Below are 15,108 nucleotides of genomic sequence, written 5' to 3'. Positions count from 1 at the left end.
TCCATTTGAATTAACATGTAAGATCATTTATTTAGTTTTTGTGATTTCTTTAAAGATGCAACAATATCCGGTTGTTACGTGTTTTTCTTGTTTGAGTTTGTTACATAGTAATTATATCTCTTGAGGTGGGATTCATACTCCATCTAGTCTTTGATTATAATCAAAATTAATAAACTTTACATTTATCTAAAATTTTACTAAAGTAATTTTCATTTAAAAAAAAGTGTATATATTTGAAAGTGTCTTTTGTGAGGAAAAAAATTATTCAATGAGAATAAAGAGTAATTGAAAATTAATTTTTTTGGTCAAAAAAAATTGGAATTAAATTTTATATTAATTGTAAAGTATATGACATTAATAATCACAACAAAAGTGGTTAAATTTATTTATATCTATGACCACTAAATTTAATTACATTCCCACAAAAACACAAATAATAAATTTCTTAAATTTTCAACCAACAATTTCTTGACATATGGATAATTTGTTTGTTAATTTATAAATATAATAAATTCATATTTTTCTTATCTCACAAGTCTCAACACTTCTTTCACCTTCATAGCTACCTTCAAGACTCAAACTTTGATTCCAATTTTCAATTTCAACACCACCCAGAAACGTTTTCATCTCAACCAAACAATCTTCCCATCATTTCAAATTCTGGGCTACCATGAATTTCAAGAACAAAGAAGAATTCTGGATATTTTACATGAACCATCATTCAAACCCATCAACAAGAAAATGGCACTTTATAGGAACACTTTTCAGCATTATCTTCTTACTCTTTTCAATAATCTTAACTTGGTGGTTCTTGTTTCTTGTTCCTTTGTCTTTTTATGGATTTGCTTTGTATAGTCATTTGTTCATTGAAGAGAATTTTCCTGTGACTATTGGATATCCATTTTGGTCTCTTTATTGTGATTTGAAGTTGTTTTTGTTTATGGTTAGTGGGAAAATGGATAGAGAGATTAAAAGACTTGGGAAGAGACCTGTGTTGCAATTCTTATGATGATTTTTTATGTAAGTTTTCTATAACTTTATCTTTGAGATTAAAGAAATTTGAAGAATGGTCTTTCTACTAGAGTTTTATTATTCCGTAATTTCCTTGAAAGATTGGGAAGAGCAATAAATTTGAACACAATATTTATCTTATTATGCTTATTGGAAACATGTATATCTAGTTGAATAAAACAATCAACAGAGTTGCTACATTGCCATTTGGTCATCTGTAGTGGTTTTGTTGATTTTAATATTTATTATGGTTAATATTGCCTCACTTTGGTGTTCATGATTTCTTAAAGATATGTTTTTGGAACAGAGTTTTGAAGAGAAAGGAACACTCATTTTCATTCCCAATCTTATTAAGATTTTTTTTAGTATTCACATTGTTGAAGTTAGTTTTGAAGTTGTTTATTGTTTGTTTCTAATCCAGCATTGCTCAGGTTTCCAGACTATTGAGCGTATAAATATGATTGAATATCCTCATCCTTTGAGTTAGCTGTTGGGTTGAGATTCTTCCTCGCTGTCAGCTTTTCTCACACACAAGCACCTAGAGAGAGAAGTGAATTGAATGCGCAAGTTTTCTACATAGAATTTTGATTTTTGTTCAGATTTTCACAAGATTATGGACTATTATGAAGTTTACGACAAAGTTGCAGAAAATGACCGACTCTATTTTGTTCTACAGGGGAAATATTATATGTGCAGTTTCGGCACCATTATTTCAAGCATGAAAGTGCAAATACATTCATTCAAAGTCTTAAATGGAAACTGTTGGTGAAGATTATTCTTTTTATTTAGATACCCATCTTTAATAAGTAGAATATGAGATGATAAAAGAAAACATAAAACATACTAGTGATATGAATCATATGATCTACAAGTACAAGTCGAAGAAAGTACTGAGCTATTCGTCAATCATTGGTTGTAAATAGAAAATGTTCTTTTATCATCAAAGTTTTGTAGCTAACTTGTATGGTTACAAATTGTGACAAAAGTATCAACAGATGTGTTGGTAAAATCATAGACGTGTTCGTTAATCATGTTTCTTGGTACATCCAACTTTAAGTGAACTGTGAATGTGGTACTCTTTTGGATTACACTCATCCTAGACCTTCTTCCTTAATCTTCTTGTGATGTTTTTCTTTGCACAATCTGAAACCTCCTTTCCAAAGCTATAGTAACTCTAAAGTTAAATGGAGTAATGATATGAATCCACCATGCCCCCAAACTTTCTTGTTCCATATAAAAGTGGGTACACTTTAAACGCATCCCTGACTAGCACACTATTATTGATTAAAAAACGTGCCATGTTTATGAATTTACTCAGTATTAGACCCATGAAAACATAAATTATGTACACCATACAACTCTAGAGTTCTCTTCATACACTTAACACGTGATTATCAAAATTACTCATTAAGTAAATAGATTAAAGGGACAATTAAGTCAAAAAATAGATAGTAAAAGAGTTTTTCCTTCAAGTAAATTCACGCAACCTGGATCAATGACTCGACTTAAATTAGTGGGAACATAACGTGATAGAATCAAAATAAAAAACCTCTCCTCTTTGTATGAAATCAATGAAGGCAAGAAAGTGCAACGTGAACAATCAAGAAGCAGTACCATTTAATGTAATAACAAATTGTGCAAATCCATTTGATCTCACAAATTCGATGTTAATGATACATATCCATCATGTCTTTAACCATAAATCTCATATGTTACTGTTTTATTTGATCACTTCCGCATCGTAAAGTTGAAACCAATACTAGTTAACAAGAAAACTAGAAATAAATCAGAGAAAGCTATATATTATTATAAATATCTATTCTGTTCTAAAGATGCCAAAAACACATAGTTCAGTTCTACATTTCAGTATCTGATTGCACTACACATAAAGGGCAAAATTCCAATATCCGGATCTCATTCACTGTGTTGCAACCCTCAACTATCCCTGAACCAAAGCTTGAACAAATGCTTCTAATAAAATATCCACTTTGACTACGTCATCAAAGCTCACTGCGGCACCCAGGCATAACTCAACTTGATGTAAAGAAGTATTCACATTTCCTGAGCTCAAAGGTGCCTGGAGCATGAAACAAAATAATCGTCGCTAATCGTTGTTCCTTGAAAATGATGGCAATGGCACTGGGCCTTGTGGGCGAAGGATGACCAGCACACCAAACATCCCAAGCATTGGAAGAACAAGAAGCCACTTCAACAATTTATAGTAGTGCATATGGAATGTAAGAGAGAATTCATCAGAGAAATAGAGTCCATTTTTGTCAACCATCTCGACCAAAACTGTTCCTGTAGTCCTTACTCCCACAGTTGGCAGCTTAATTCGATGTTTACCAGGCTGATAATAGGTCTGGTTCTGCTTTATTGTTCTCTCTCCTTGGTAATTACCAGGGACAAGCAAGGAAGTCTGATGATTTCACAGCATGAAGAGGAAGGGAAAAAAATATATATATAAAATGAGTGCTTGATAGGAGAATTAGAGATATGAAGTAGTTTGGATGGGAACTTACAGTGACATGGTATGGTCCTTGATGACCAGATGGGTATCTATAATTATCAACAATCTCAATTTCCACAAAAAAACTCTTTCCTTCCTCATCACGGAAAGCCCTTGAAGGATGAGTGACATAGATGCCTTCACGACCGTACCGATTTGCAACATTATTTCTTCCTTGGTTAGGCAATCTCCATGCCTGAAACATGGTATAGAGCAATTAAGCAAAAGATGAGAATTTAAATGAACAAGTTTTGAAAATATCCTACCTTGAGGGGATGGTGAGGTGAGGGAGTCGAGAAGCAGAAGACGTTGCCATTCATTGTCGAGACAATCAGATCAAGATCATCCCCACCGTCTACATTGTCTGCCAAGACCATGCTATATCTGCATAAAAAATTACTCGTTCATTTAGCTTCTGGAAAATAGGATGGGAAGAAAATCCATGAAAGAAAGAAACAAAGGTTAAACAACAGAGAATTTCTTACGAAGTTTCACCAATGTCAACAACATCAGCACAGCCTGTAGGTCCATCAATGAGGTACAAATAACCATCAAACGAAGAGGTAACAAGGGTCAATCCCTTCTTCTTCTCCTTCTGTTTACTTAAATCAACTAGAAGAATTTGATTCATTATTCTTCCATGAGTTATAAATGGGTACCGTCCAATAGGTGATCCATCCCTTCCATCAAGAACATGAATCTTCCCAGATAGTGTTGGTACAACAAGCTCCGTACGGCCATCCCCGTCAATATCACCAATAGTTGGAGCCTGTCGAAAATTAATTTAGAAGACATTGACTAAGGTTAAATTTTTAAGAGCAAAACTGCTCAATGGCTGCTTATACACTGGGCAAGTTGTACAAGCTATGTGTATGGACCAAAGGTACAAAGGAATATTAGTACAAGTTGAAGTGAAGCATATGTTGATAAAGTGATATTTTCACACAATGTAAGCATACTACCATCAGAAACAGATGAGTCCATGTCTTAACAATTTGGGAACAAACAAAATTAAAATAAAAAACTGGCAGCTCAAAGGAATAAATTGAGACCATGATTGAAAGTGTTTCATTGACAAAGGCAAAATGGTAATTCTATTTCTTTCAAAAACCTGTTGGCAAATGAGAAACATAAAGCTAAAATTATTTAAGCCCTGGCTTGTTTTCATTACTCTTTCTTTTTAATCTAAAACTCGTGTATTCTTCCTTTTCACTAGTATCCATTATAGTCTCCGGCTTCTCCATCCATCATATAACTACCTTGTCGAGAGCGCACCACATTGGATGTGAAATGGCATCCCTAATCTTATAAATCGATTTTGTAGGATTGAGTTAAATCCACCCCAAATTCTAAGAAATCCCATCAACCCAAACCAATTTAAAAATGCTATTAAACATAGACACTGTCGGTTCCATGTTCAATATCCAGTAAAACAACACAAAATGCTCACAATCATGCTACACTCATTGACATGCCAAGGAAGATTGAGATAGTACATTACATGTGGAATAAGACTCTTCAGATGCTTTTCCCAAATCATATCTCCTTTGGGGGTCCATGCAACAACATTTCCATGGGTATCAGCAGTAACTAGCTCAATTTTTCCATCATCATTAATATCAGCTGCAACAACACCTGCTTGAATCTCGGCCATTTCAAGAGGGAACTTCTCTCTAACTTTACCTATTTGAGGAAGGAAAAAAAAAACTATTAGCATTTAATAAACCAATGAAAATATATATTTGATTCCAAAGCTTCTGTTCGACTAATAAACAAGGACATTGCTAAAAGTCCCTAATTAAAACCCCTAATTATGATTCACACAAAAATATGGCCCTAATTGAGCTTATAAAAAAAGTCCCAAATTTTAAGATTTCAGAGCCAAAATATGTCCGACCTTGCAATGCAAAACTTTACTGTCAAAAAACTGCAATAAAACAGCAGAAAGAAGCATAAATAAAATTCTAATAGGGTCACAGAAAAGAAACACTTCTGGTCTGTTTTGATAATGATGAAACTTGGGGAAGAATCCTCTATACAAAATAATTTGAAACAGTAAATTGTAATGGTTGGAAATGGAGATGAATCTCCTTGTAAGGGTGGTATGGTTGTGCTACTATCTGGGATTGATAACTACAAAACCAATAATAAACAAAAGTCCCAGAGAAAATTAAGACCGCATAGAAGCATATAAAAAAAACACATTCTTAATAGAAGCGGGTAGTAGAGAAGCAGGCTCCAGGCATTACCATGATGATCTAACACATAGAATAGGCCATAAGAAGTTCCAACAAGAATGTCCAGATACCCATCACCATCCAAGTCTACAACAGTTGGAGAAGAATATACGTACGCTCGGAAGTTTGCTGTATCTGTACTCATATCAAGTTCTGCAGTCCACTTGACTTGTTTTGTGTCCAGATTAAAAACAACAATACCACCAGCAACATATTTCCCAATGTCAATATCGCCCAATTCTTTCATATGCTCCTGGTTGTCATAATACCTGTCAGCTTAAACATTGCTAATTACCACCAGACCGCTAAATTGACAAATACTCATTTGTTAAGAAAACCCATAATTGTCAAAAATCATATTTCACTGAGCTATGTATATTATTATAGTAAAAATCCTAATGCATCAAAAACTTTTCAAAAACCGGATTAACAAAAACAGAGCCAAATTCAAAGTATAAAGATGATTGAATGAATTTAGCTTAAATAAAATACTTCACTGGCCCTCTCAACAATTTTGAAATCTCACCAATATTCTAGTCATTTATGGATACAACCCAAGAATAGAGCATTCAATCTTGTGCCTTTTATTTTTTCATTGAAGACCAGGTGTATATCTAGAGAACTTAGATAACTATTTATTTATCTATTCTATGCTGTCAATTAATAAAAAATATATATAAAATTTATTACACACATGCACAACAATAAGCATATTTGTATTGTGCATTATATTCAGCCAATCCTTTGTGTAAAAGATTGGGCTGAGTTTGATTGCAATTAATAGAAGGAATGGTAATTACTGGATTAAAAAGAAAACCGCGAGTTTCATTGATATTCCTCTTATAGAAAATATTATTAACACCATTATCTGTTAAAACGCCACATCTCCAAAGCTCCCAGCATGTGGCTTTTATCGTTTCTGAAGTAATTTGATTCATCTTGCAGATAAGTATTGGTTTAACAAATCAGAAAGACATTTTGAATATTTATGATTCATCTTTCGATAATCAGTAATGAATTAAAATTTTAATATATCTTTTGTTTTTAGCTATTCGATATGTATACAGCTGCAAAGGGATCTCAGAAAATGTTTTAGAGAACTGGGAGCCAATTCAACCAAAAAAATAAAAACTCAGTCCATGCAGATTGGGTTGAAAACATCTGAAGTTCTAAACCAAATTTTTTTCTCTATCAGAGTGAAATTGTAGGGACCTCTTTCTTTCATTTGTTTTTAATTTGACATCGCGATTTCACATTGTAAAATTTTATCTTCCCAACATACCCTGTTTCCGATACTGCAAAAGAGATCATGTATTGAGTTCTCTGACAATGCCAATATTTTTTAAGCTCAACTTGAATATTGGTTTTGATGCAAAGCTCAAGCAGCAGCAACCTTGTTTTGTTTGAAGTAATTAAAGTCTGAAATTCCTATATCCTATTTTTGTTGGGTTCATTATGATAGGAACCAAAATAGTCAGCTAAAGGTGCACAACTAGTCAGCTAGTCAGCTACCATCCTATTCACATAACTATGACACTATGAATTCCAATCACAACGCTGTTATGATAAAGAAAGCAAAAAAAAAAATAATGAAATTTAAAAATAAAGTATAAGCATAGACTCACTCTTGGTCAAAAAAATAAGAAACAGCAACAACCATTTCCATTACGCCATCATTGTCAATATCTGCAATGACCTGGAAAAGACAAGAAAACGACTTGTCTATACTTTCTCTTGGACTTTCACAAATCCAGAATTGATAAACTGTAAATTAATAAAATTAAATTAAAAGGTGTAGGAGGAACTAACAGGAGTGGACAAGATGTGTGAGTCAACATTCACGTAATCCTCTAATTTCTCATGCTTCCCTTCAATCCATTCTTCATCACCCCACAATGATTCATCAACATAATCATCATAATCATAGTTGTACTCATCAGCCAGGTCATCACTATTGCGGAATAACTCAAAAGATGAATCAGCATCTGCTTCCAGTCCTTCCTCATTTTCCACAGTTGCAGCATGAACTTCTTCCTTACCTTTGGATTCAGAACCAACTTGTTCAGCTCCTTTTAAGTTGTTATCTTCCAGCAGTCGCCTCCCAGTGCTAGTCTTGTTGTCTGCATTAACAGTCTCCACAGAACCAGCACTGACAGATGAATTAGTTGGCATCTTAATACCCTCCTCTGATTGGCTTTCATTTACTTTCTTTTCAGGCTCTGGATTAGACACATTTTTTGTATCAGGGTGACTTTCTGTTGATGTGTTAATACTCTCCTCTGATTGGCTTCCATTTATTTTCTTTTCAGGCTCTGGATTAGACACACTTTTTGTGTCAGGGTGACTTTCTGTTGATGTGGAAGCTGAGGAATTAACTTCGTGTCGGCTTCCATTCATTTCTACAAGGAGAATCATCACCCAAAGATAAAATTAGATTAGATAAAATTACATTTCACAATCGCATGAAATCCAAAATTATTGGAGACCGCAGAAACTTCGTGGCTGCTACAGTGATTGAATCCTCTGTTAAAAGCTGTTTTATTGTGTATAAAATATAAGGATTTTTTTAGCTATATGCTTATATCCAACAATTATCTACGCGATAAGCACAGCAGAAACTTACGGGACATAGAATTCGCGATAGTAGCTTCTTGGACAAGTTGGTCATCATGAACATCAGGATGGGTACGGTCCACTGGATCCTTATTCAAACCCACATGCCAATTTTTAAGCACTTTCCTACGTGGGACCTCAAGCTTGTCTGACATGATATAGCCGGAAACCCTAAAAATGAAAAATCATTGTAACAACCTTAATAAAAGCACCTCAAAGCAATGGGTAATTTGTAAATGGAAGAAAAATTTGGAAACTGTATAGAGCTCACCTGAAAAATAGCACTTCACCATTGTAGGTTGCCAAAGCTATTTCTCTCACGCCATCTTTGTCTATGTCATATAGAAGTGGACTAGAATGCACAGTCGATTGGTGGAAAGCAGGCCAGCCTAAAAAACCAAGAAGAAAATGATTGGAATAAAGTCAAATCGAACACCAGATGATCTATCAGAATAAGGACAGGTGCTGATCATTAGCATTTGCAATGATTAGCTGAACATTAAAAACCCATTTACATTGGTCCTCTGCGGACCACCCTTTCGTAACAATATAACATCCTATCCTTCCTTAGGCTTCCATTCAGAACTATAGATAAGTTTCTTCTCCGTCAAAGATTGGGATTTTTAGACATTGCTCGTTGAATTCTCTCTAAAACCTCCAAGTTCCTTCAATTCTCCAAGAATGATAAGAATGGGATCCTACATTCTTGTTGAATATGAACAGCGGCTTCTGAATTGTCAATATGCAGGACCCGAATCTCCAATACCAGAGATCTGATACCAATCAATAGAAACTGGTATTTTTATTAGCATATTTAGGGAATATATCCCCTTATAACAGTACAGCTTGCAGAACATCAAGGGTCTACACCACCCAATGTCCAGAAGACCTAACTCTCTCAATTGACATGATGCCCTCTCTATAATTCCTTCCCCTTCTTTATATACATCACAACCTAACCCTTTATGACTTTATCTACATCACAAACTAACAGTACAAGGAGCCATTCCGCCTATGGTGTTATGTCATACCTTTAAGCCAAACTTTACATGACTAGTATCTAAGCCAGTAAAATAGGAGAGTTGTATTAAGAAATCAATATCCAACATTAATCAATAATACAACGGCACCGATACTAAGTCATTACCCATGTGTGAAGAAAAAAAACAAAAAAATCAAATAAGTCATTACCCTTGTGTGACACACTATGTAGCTCAAGTATAGTTAATGAGCAAGAGCTGAGCCATTACACCAGCTTACAAAATTAGTGCAAACAGGCATGTTAAAATTTTTAGTAAATATTGGTTACGATGAAAATTCAAGCCACACATGGAACAGGGAATCATTTCTGCGTCATTTGCTTCGCTCTGGTCATAGAACACCAGTTAGTAACTTGGTATTCTTCACTATCGTCTAATTCCTTCTCTTATGGCCCTCTAAATTCTGTCTTAATCTAAATCCCTTCCACTAATCTCAAGGCTACATTCATATTATAAACATAACTAACCAAAATATAGCTACAACACAAACATCATCAGGACAAGGAACATATATTTTATCTTGATACACACATCTTATAAAAAAATGAAAACGAACTTTTTACCTGGCATTTTGTCTCCATCGGTGCCCTCTAGAACTTCAAGGTAGTGAACGAAAGAGGGAACCACTATGTCAAGCTTCCCATCACTACCAAAACAAAATCGCGGTGATTTGATTTGACGACACAAGAAAGCAAGCAATACTCAAGATTAAGCTACTCCCTACATTCCTTTTCTTTGGTAGTTTAAGATTAAGCTACTCTCTACATACTAATAAATCATTTAACTGATAATGTATACATATACCAAAATACCCTTAACTTTATAGTTAATTGTTTTACAAGCTCTCATTTTCAACACAAAGAGCATAAATACTTTTTTGAAGGGTTTTGGAGGGGAGAGTTTGTATCAAAGTTCCCTTATTTCAAAATAATTGATGTATATTTGTATCAAACTACCCTATATTCAAAACAGTGAATTTATTTTATGGAAGGTTTTAGTTTTATCAATTGACATATGTGATTACATTGGATAATGTAATTTTCTCAAATTATTATTGGTGCCGACGTGTCATGTCCGTGCTTCAAAGATCAACACATACCACATTCATGCAATTCAACCACAAAAACACAAAGATTACCTGTTAATATCAGCAATCAAGGGATTTGCATAAACACTAGAACTAACTTCCGTTTGCCATCTTAACTCCAAATTCATTGGACATTTCGAATTCACCAAAGCATCTTCATCTCTAAACAACATAACAAAAACCAATCAAAAAAAAAAATCAAAAAACCTAAATCAACGGAATGAAACAAATAATGCAATTATGAGTAACTACATTTCTGGGTATCCGAGTGCATCATCGGTGGCTTCACGTTCTCGGAATGTATTATTCTTCTTGGCATCCTCCTCTGCGAAAACGGAGGATGAAAAAGTGCAGAGTAGAAGAAGAAAAAGAAGAAGATTTGTTGATGAAAAGGGTTTCATAAGAACAAATTAGGGATTTGGTTACGCCAAATTGAAGGATTGAAAATTGATTTGGTGGAGTTGGGTAATGATCAATTGAGCATTGGATTGTGTGAAATCGAAAACCCTAACTAGAATTGAAGTAGAAAGGGTTTAGCATTGACTCCGATCCAATGCTCTTTGGATTTACAGTTTCAAACCAGTATCAAAGAAAGGGGACGACGCAAATTGGACTCTCTAAATTGTCTTTTTTTTGTTTTTTATCTATTATATTATATTTTCCCAACACTCCATTTTATTTTATTTTATTTTTGCTAACAGCTTATTTGAAAATTATGGCACAATTGTTAATCATGATAAGCGCTTATATATAAACTGACATAAGTTATTTCTATGACAAAGGGTCAAATAAAGTTAAATTGTTTTTGTTTGTGATAGTAAGTTGTTTTTAAAAGATATATTAGATTTATTAAAATAGCTAAAAAGAGCTTCAGAAAATTTTTTTTTTTTTTTTTTTGAATCGGCAAATATTATTAAATGTCATCCCCGGAAGACGCAAGGTATGAACGAAAAAGATATAAATGGTGCCGCATATAGACGGTACACCATAACCACCTAAAAAAATCCGAGGATAATCCCACCAAAACACATCACCACCTAAGACACTCCAAAAAAAAAAAAACAAGCATTGTAAACACGGTATACTCACCCACAAAGATCACCCTGAAAATAAAACTCCCAAACCCAAATACCCAAGTTGAGCCACATTCGAAGAGCACCTCACCGAAGGATCATGCAGTTATCACAAACCTTGCGACCTCTGGACCACCAAAAGAGCACAACACAAAGCCTAAAAACCAACTTGAGACAAAGAACTAACTCCCGATCTCGAATCAAAAGTGATCGCCCCACCAGACTATAGTACCAAATTAGCAGGGCACCGCTTGCCCCCGGTACACCAGAGAAAAACGAAATCCAGTCAAACAAAGATTGCAACTAGCCCCCGACTCCCGATCTCGAAGCCAAATGAACCGGCCCACCGAAAACCAGTACACAATATGTAAGACAAAAGACATGGCAAGCGAAGTTTAAACAACAAACAAAACTAAAGGAAAAGGCTCAACACAACGTGACACGAACCTTCCAAACACCGAAAACACCCAAACAACCCAAAAAGCACAAACAAGAGCTAGTGACGACGAACATGGATCCATGTAACAGATATTGCTTCTAAAGGAAATCACCCCAACAAGCACCCACCTCCTCACTTAAAACACCAACCATCACCACTACACCAACCTCTCCCTTAAAAAGCTCTCGTCCGCAAAGCATTCCAACACCAAATCCAAGCCCAAAAAATCCACGACCATCCAACCCAACCACACCACACATCGTCCCCACCACCACCACCACATCAACAACACCATGACATTTCGAAGAAGTAGTCACGGTGAATACCCACAAACCAACGATAAAGACTGAACTACACCAGCTAACCACCTCACCTTGAAACAAACGGCAAGACAAACATTAATCTAGCAAGACGAAATCCAACAACAAAACACGGGCAGCGACGCCGGTCTGAGGCAGAAAACTCAACCCAGATTATTGCAAAGCGATCGCCGATGACAAGGAGAAGGCGCCCGTCGTTAGAGTAAAACAACAACCAAGCCAAAAAGCTGCTACAACCCACCAACACAACCCAAAAACAGAGCCCAAGGGTGGAGTGAAACGGTATATAAATGACGCGCGGAGATGCTGTCGGAAACAAATGGTCGCCGGAATCCAAAAAGGCAACGAATCTAAAAACGGAGCTAAAGGAAGGAGGCTTAACCACCGCAGATCTGAACAACAGCCGCCGTAAAACGGCCACTAAGCAAATCCGAATTTGGATCCGGATACAGATCCACCATCACAGAATCACCACTTCCTCCTTGAAAACCTCCACCAACACCCACAAAAAACCTCCCCGGAAGCCACCACCACAATACCACCACCAGCCAGCAAAACACCACTGAGAAGCTTCACTCCAAAGCCTGTTTTTGTAACAACAGGTTCAACATGATTGTGGACTCATTTTTATGCTGCTCACAATTGTATCGGGTGCCACATTTGTTCTCACAAGAGAACCCGATCCAAAACCAGATCCAGCACAGCAAAACAACCAACAACCTCCTAAAACCACCAAATCAGATCATAAGTGATGCCACCGGAGGGACTTGTTCTTAGGTGACTTGTAAAGTGTAGATCTAACTTACATGAATAATTTTTTGAAAAAACCATGACTGGATTTGGATTTAGAATGAGAAGAGGTTTCGAAAACATTAAAAAAATTGAGAAAAAAGGAGTTTAAAAGCTCCGGCGCCGGAAACCGGCCGGCAACCGTGCTGGAAGACGGGTTACGTCGGGGAAGAAGGTGTTGCGGACCTTCTCTCTTTAAACTAGTTTTAGGGAGAAAAGTTACGACTTTTTATGATTATTGATTATATCTTCAAAAAATTGTTATAAATTGTTTTCATAAGTTCTCTCAAACAGTTTCACAAAACTTATGTCACTAAAAATTTCAAATAAGTAAATCCTATGTGATGTGATAGTAAATTATACACTCGCAACTCTATATCATTTTAATTTCTCTTCTTTTGTCCTTTTATGATTTGTCACGACTTATTTAAATTCATCATATTATTTAAAGACTCTAAACAATTAAAGCATTCACTTTCATCCATGTCCTCTAATAAATTATCATGTCTTCATATTTAATTGCTCACCTTTTTTTTTGAAGAAACTAAACGAAATATATTAAAAACACATACAATCCCTCAAGCACAAGATTTGCCAAAAGAAACTGAAATAAGTTAGTTACAGTACAGTAAGGCTAGAAAAGCCAGGAAACAAAAACAAAAACAGACATTACAAGGCAGCCTGTAAACAACAAAATGGATTTTGTCTCCAAAAGGGATAATCAAAATTGAACGTAATGAAGTGTGCTTTCATCCACCAAAAGGTTTGAAGTTTAACCCTTTCAAGAAGAGCTTCAAGATGACCCATATGGTTTTGGAAAATCTTCATATTGCGATCTTTCCAAATAACAAATAAAATCGAAATCCAAACAATAGACAAAGCTTTCGTAGAACTCTTTGAAAAACCTCCAAGGGCACAAAATTGATTAGCATGGGTATATAAATTGCCATGAAACACCGTAACAAAACCAAGCCAATTCGATATCAAGAGTCATAATCGACCATAATAATCACATTGAAAAAACAAATGGTCCCTTTCCTCCTCCTTACCACACAAGGCCGCACAAGAAGAATCTGTAGCATGAAGGATATTCCTCTTGCGAAGATTGTCCTTTGTAGCAAGTCTATTCAGAAAAAGACGCCAAACAAAAATATTAACTTTTAAGGGAACCGCTTTAAGCCATAAAAATTGATCAAACTCTGCAGTGATATTGATGTCCACCGTTGTTAAATAGGAGTAAGTTGAATGCACCGTATATGATTGTGATGAATGGAGTCTCCAAACCCACCGATCAGATATGTCTACCTGCAAAACAAAGTTAGCCAACCTCTCCACACACTCCCCCACCAACTCTTCCTCCCAAGCGAATAATCTCCGCCTCCACCTCCATGCATCCCCATCAGCCCCCATCCCAACTGAAACATCTCCTTACTGTGACATTTTTATTTTCCGACAAGTCAAAAAGTCTAGAAAACGACACTGCTAACGGAACATCTAGCAACTAAGCATCCTCCTAAAATATGGTAGTACGCCCATCTCCTACCTTCCTAACTATGTTATCAACCAACCAAATATTCTCCGCCACACCCACACCAGCTCTAATTGCTCACCTTAGCTGGTCTAAATTGAATACCGTGAAAAACAATTATGCAATATCAATGCAGAAATATTTTAGGATATTAAAAAAATAAAGATATTATGGTAGTCTAAATTGAAAACCGTGAAAAACAATTATGCAATATCAATGCATAGTTATTATACTCTAATTTAAATGAAAATGTTAAATGATATAAAATGCTATTATAATTTTTTTTGAGGGAAAAAGCTATTATAATTGTAAGTAGACCATGTTGTGTTGAAATTTCGTATCTTAATTTTCACCCATGCCCATGTATGATCATGGTTGAAATCAATTTAACTTTCTACGCCAAATGATCCGTAACAATTAGCAATGTTCAGTTCTTAATTTGCCTAATTAAAGACAATCTCC

At 35.4% G+C, this 15,108-nt stretch overlaps 2 protein-coding genes across 4 annotated transcripts; one reads left to right on the top strand and one right to left on the bottom strand.

Annotated features, from left to right (window-relative positions):
- Window positions 1-517: 517 nt before the first annotated feature.
- On the top strand, window positions 518-2,039 carry LOC11409203 (uncharacterized). 3 transcript variants are annotated; one of them, XM_039832994.1, is made up of 2 exons: window positions 518-1,020; window positions 1,688-2,039. In XM_039832994.1, the coding sequence occupies exon 1, from the start codon at window positions 671-673 to the stop codon at window positions 1,007-1,009; it is 339 nt and encodes a 112-aa protein (XP_039688928.1). In that variant the 5' UTR covers window positions 518-670; the 3' UTR covers window positions 1,010-1,020; window positions 1,688-2,039. The 3 variants fall into 3 exon arrangements, with proteins under 3 accessions (XP_039688928.1, XP_039688927.1, XP_003604605.1); XM_039832993.1 differs by having other exon boundaries at window positions 1,443-2,039; XM_003604557.3 differs by having other exon boundaries at window positions 1,433-2,039.
- A 748-nt stretch (window positions 2,040-2,787) lies between these two features.
- Window positions 2,788-11,136, bottom strand: LOC11419198 (protein DEFECTIVE IN EXINE FORMATION 1). The gene is made up of 13 exons (XM_003604556.4): window positions 10,750-11,136; window positions 10,549-10,659; window positions 9,974-10,056; window positions 8,642-8,759; window positions 8,381-8,541; window positions 7,567-8,156; window positions 7,383-7,453; window positions 5,770-6,026; window positions 5,022-5,203; window positions 4,006-4,289; window positions 3,787-3,904; window positions 3,534-3,716; window positions 2,788-3,430 (listed from the first exon to the last, which is right to left on the bottom strand). The coding sequence occupies exons 1-13, from the start codon at window positions 10,896-10,898 to the stop codon at window positions 3,116-3,118; spliced, it is 2,622 nt and encodes an 873-aa protein (XP_003604604.2). The 5' UTR covers window positions 10,899-11,136; the 3' UTR covers window positions 2,788-3,115.
- Window positions 11,137-15,108: the final 3,972 nt, after the last annotated feature.

This window comes from Medicago truncatula, chromosome 4 (assembly GCF_003473485.1).
Source record: "Medicago truncatula cultivar Jemalong A17 chromosome 4, MtrunA17r5.0-ANR, whole genome shotgun sequence".
Classification (NCBI taxonomy): Eukaryota; Viridiplantae; Streptophyta; class Magnoliopsida; order Fabales; family Fabaceae; genus Medicago; species Medicago truncatula.
This window is presented reverse-complemented; position numbering and strand designations above follow the sequence as displayed.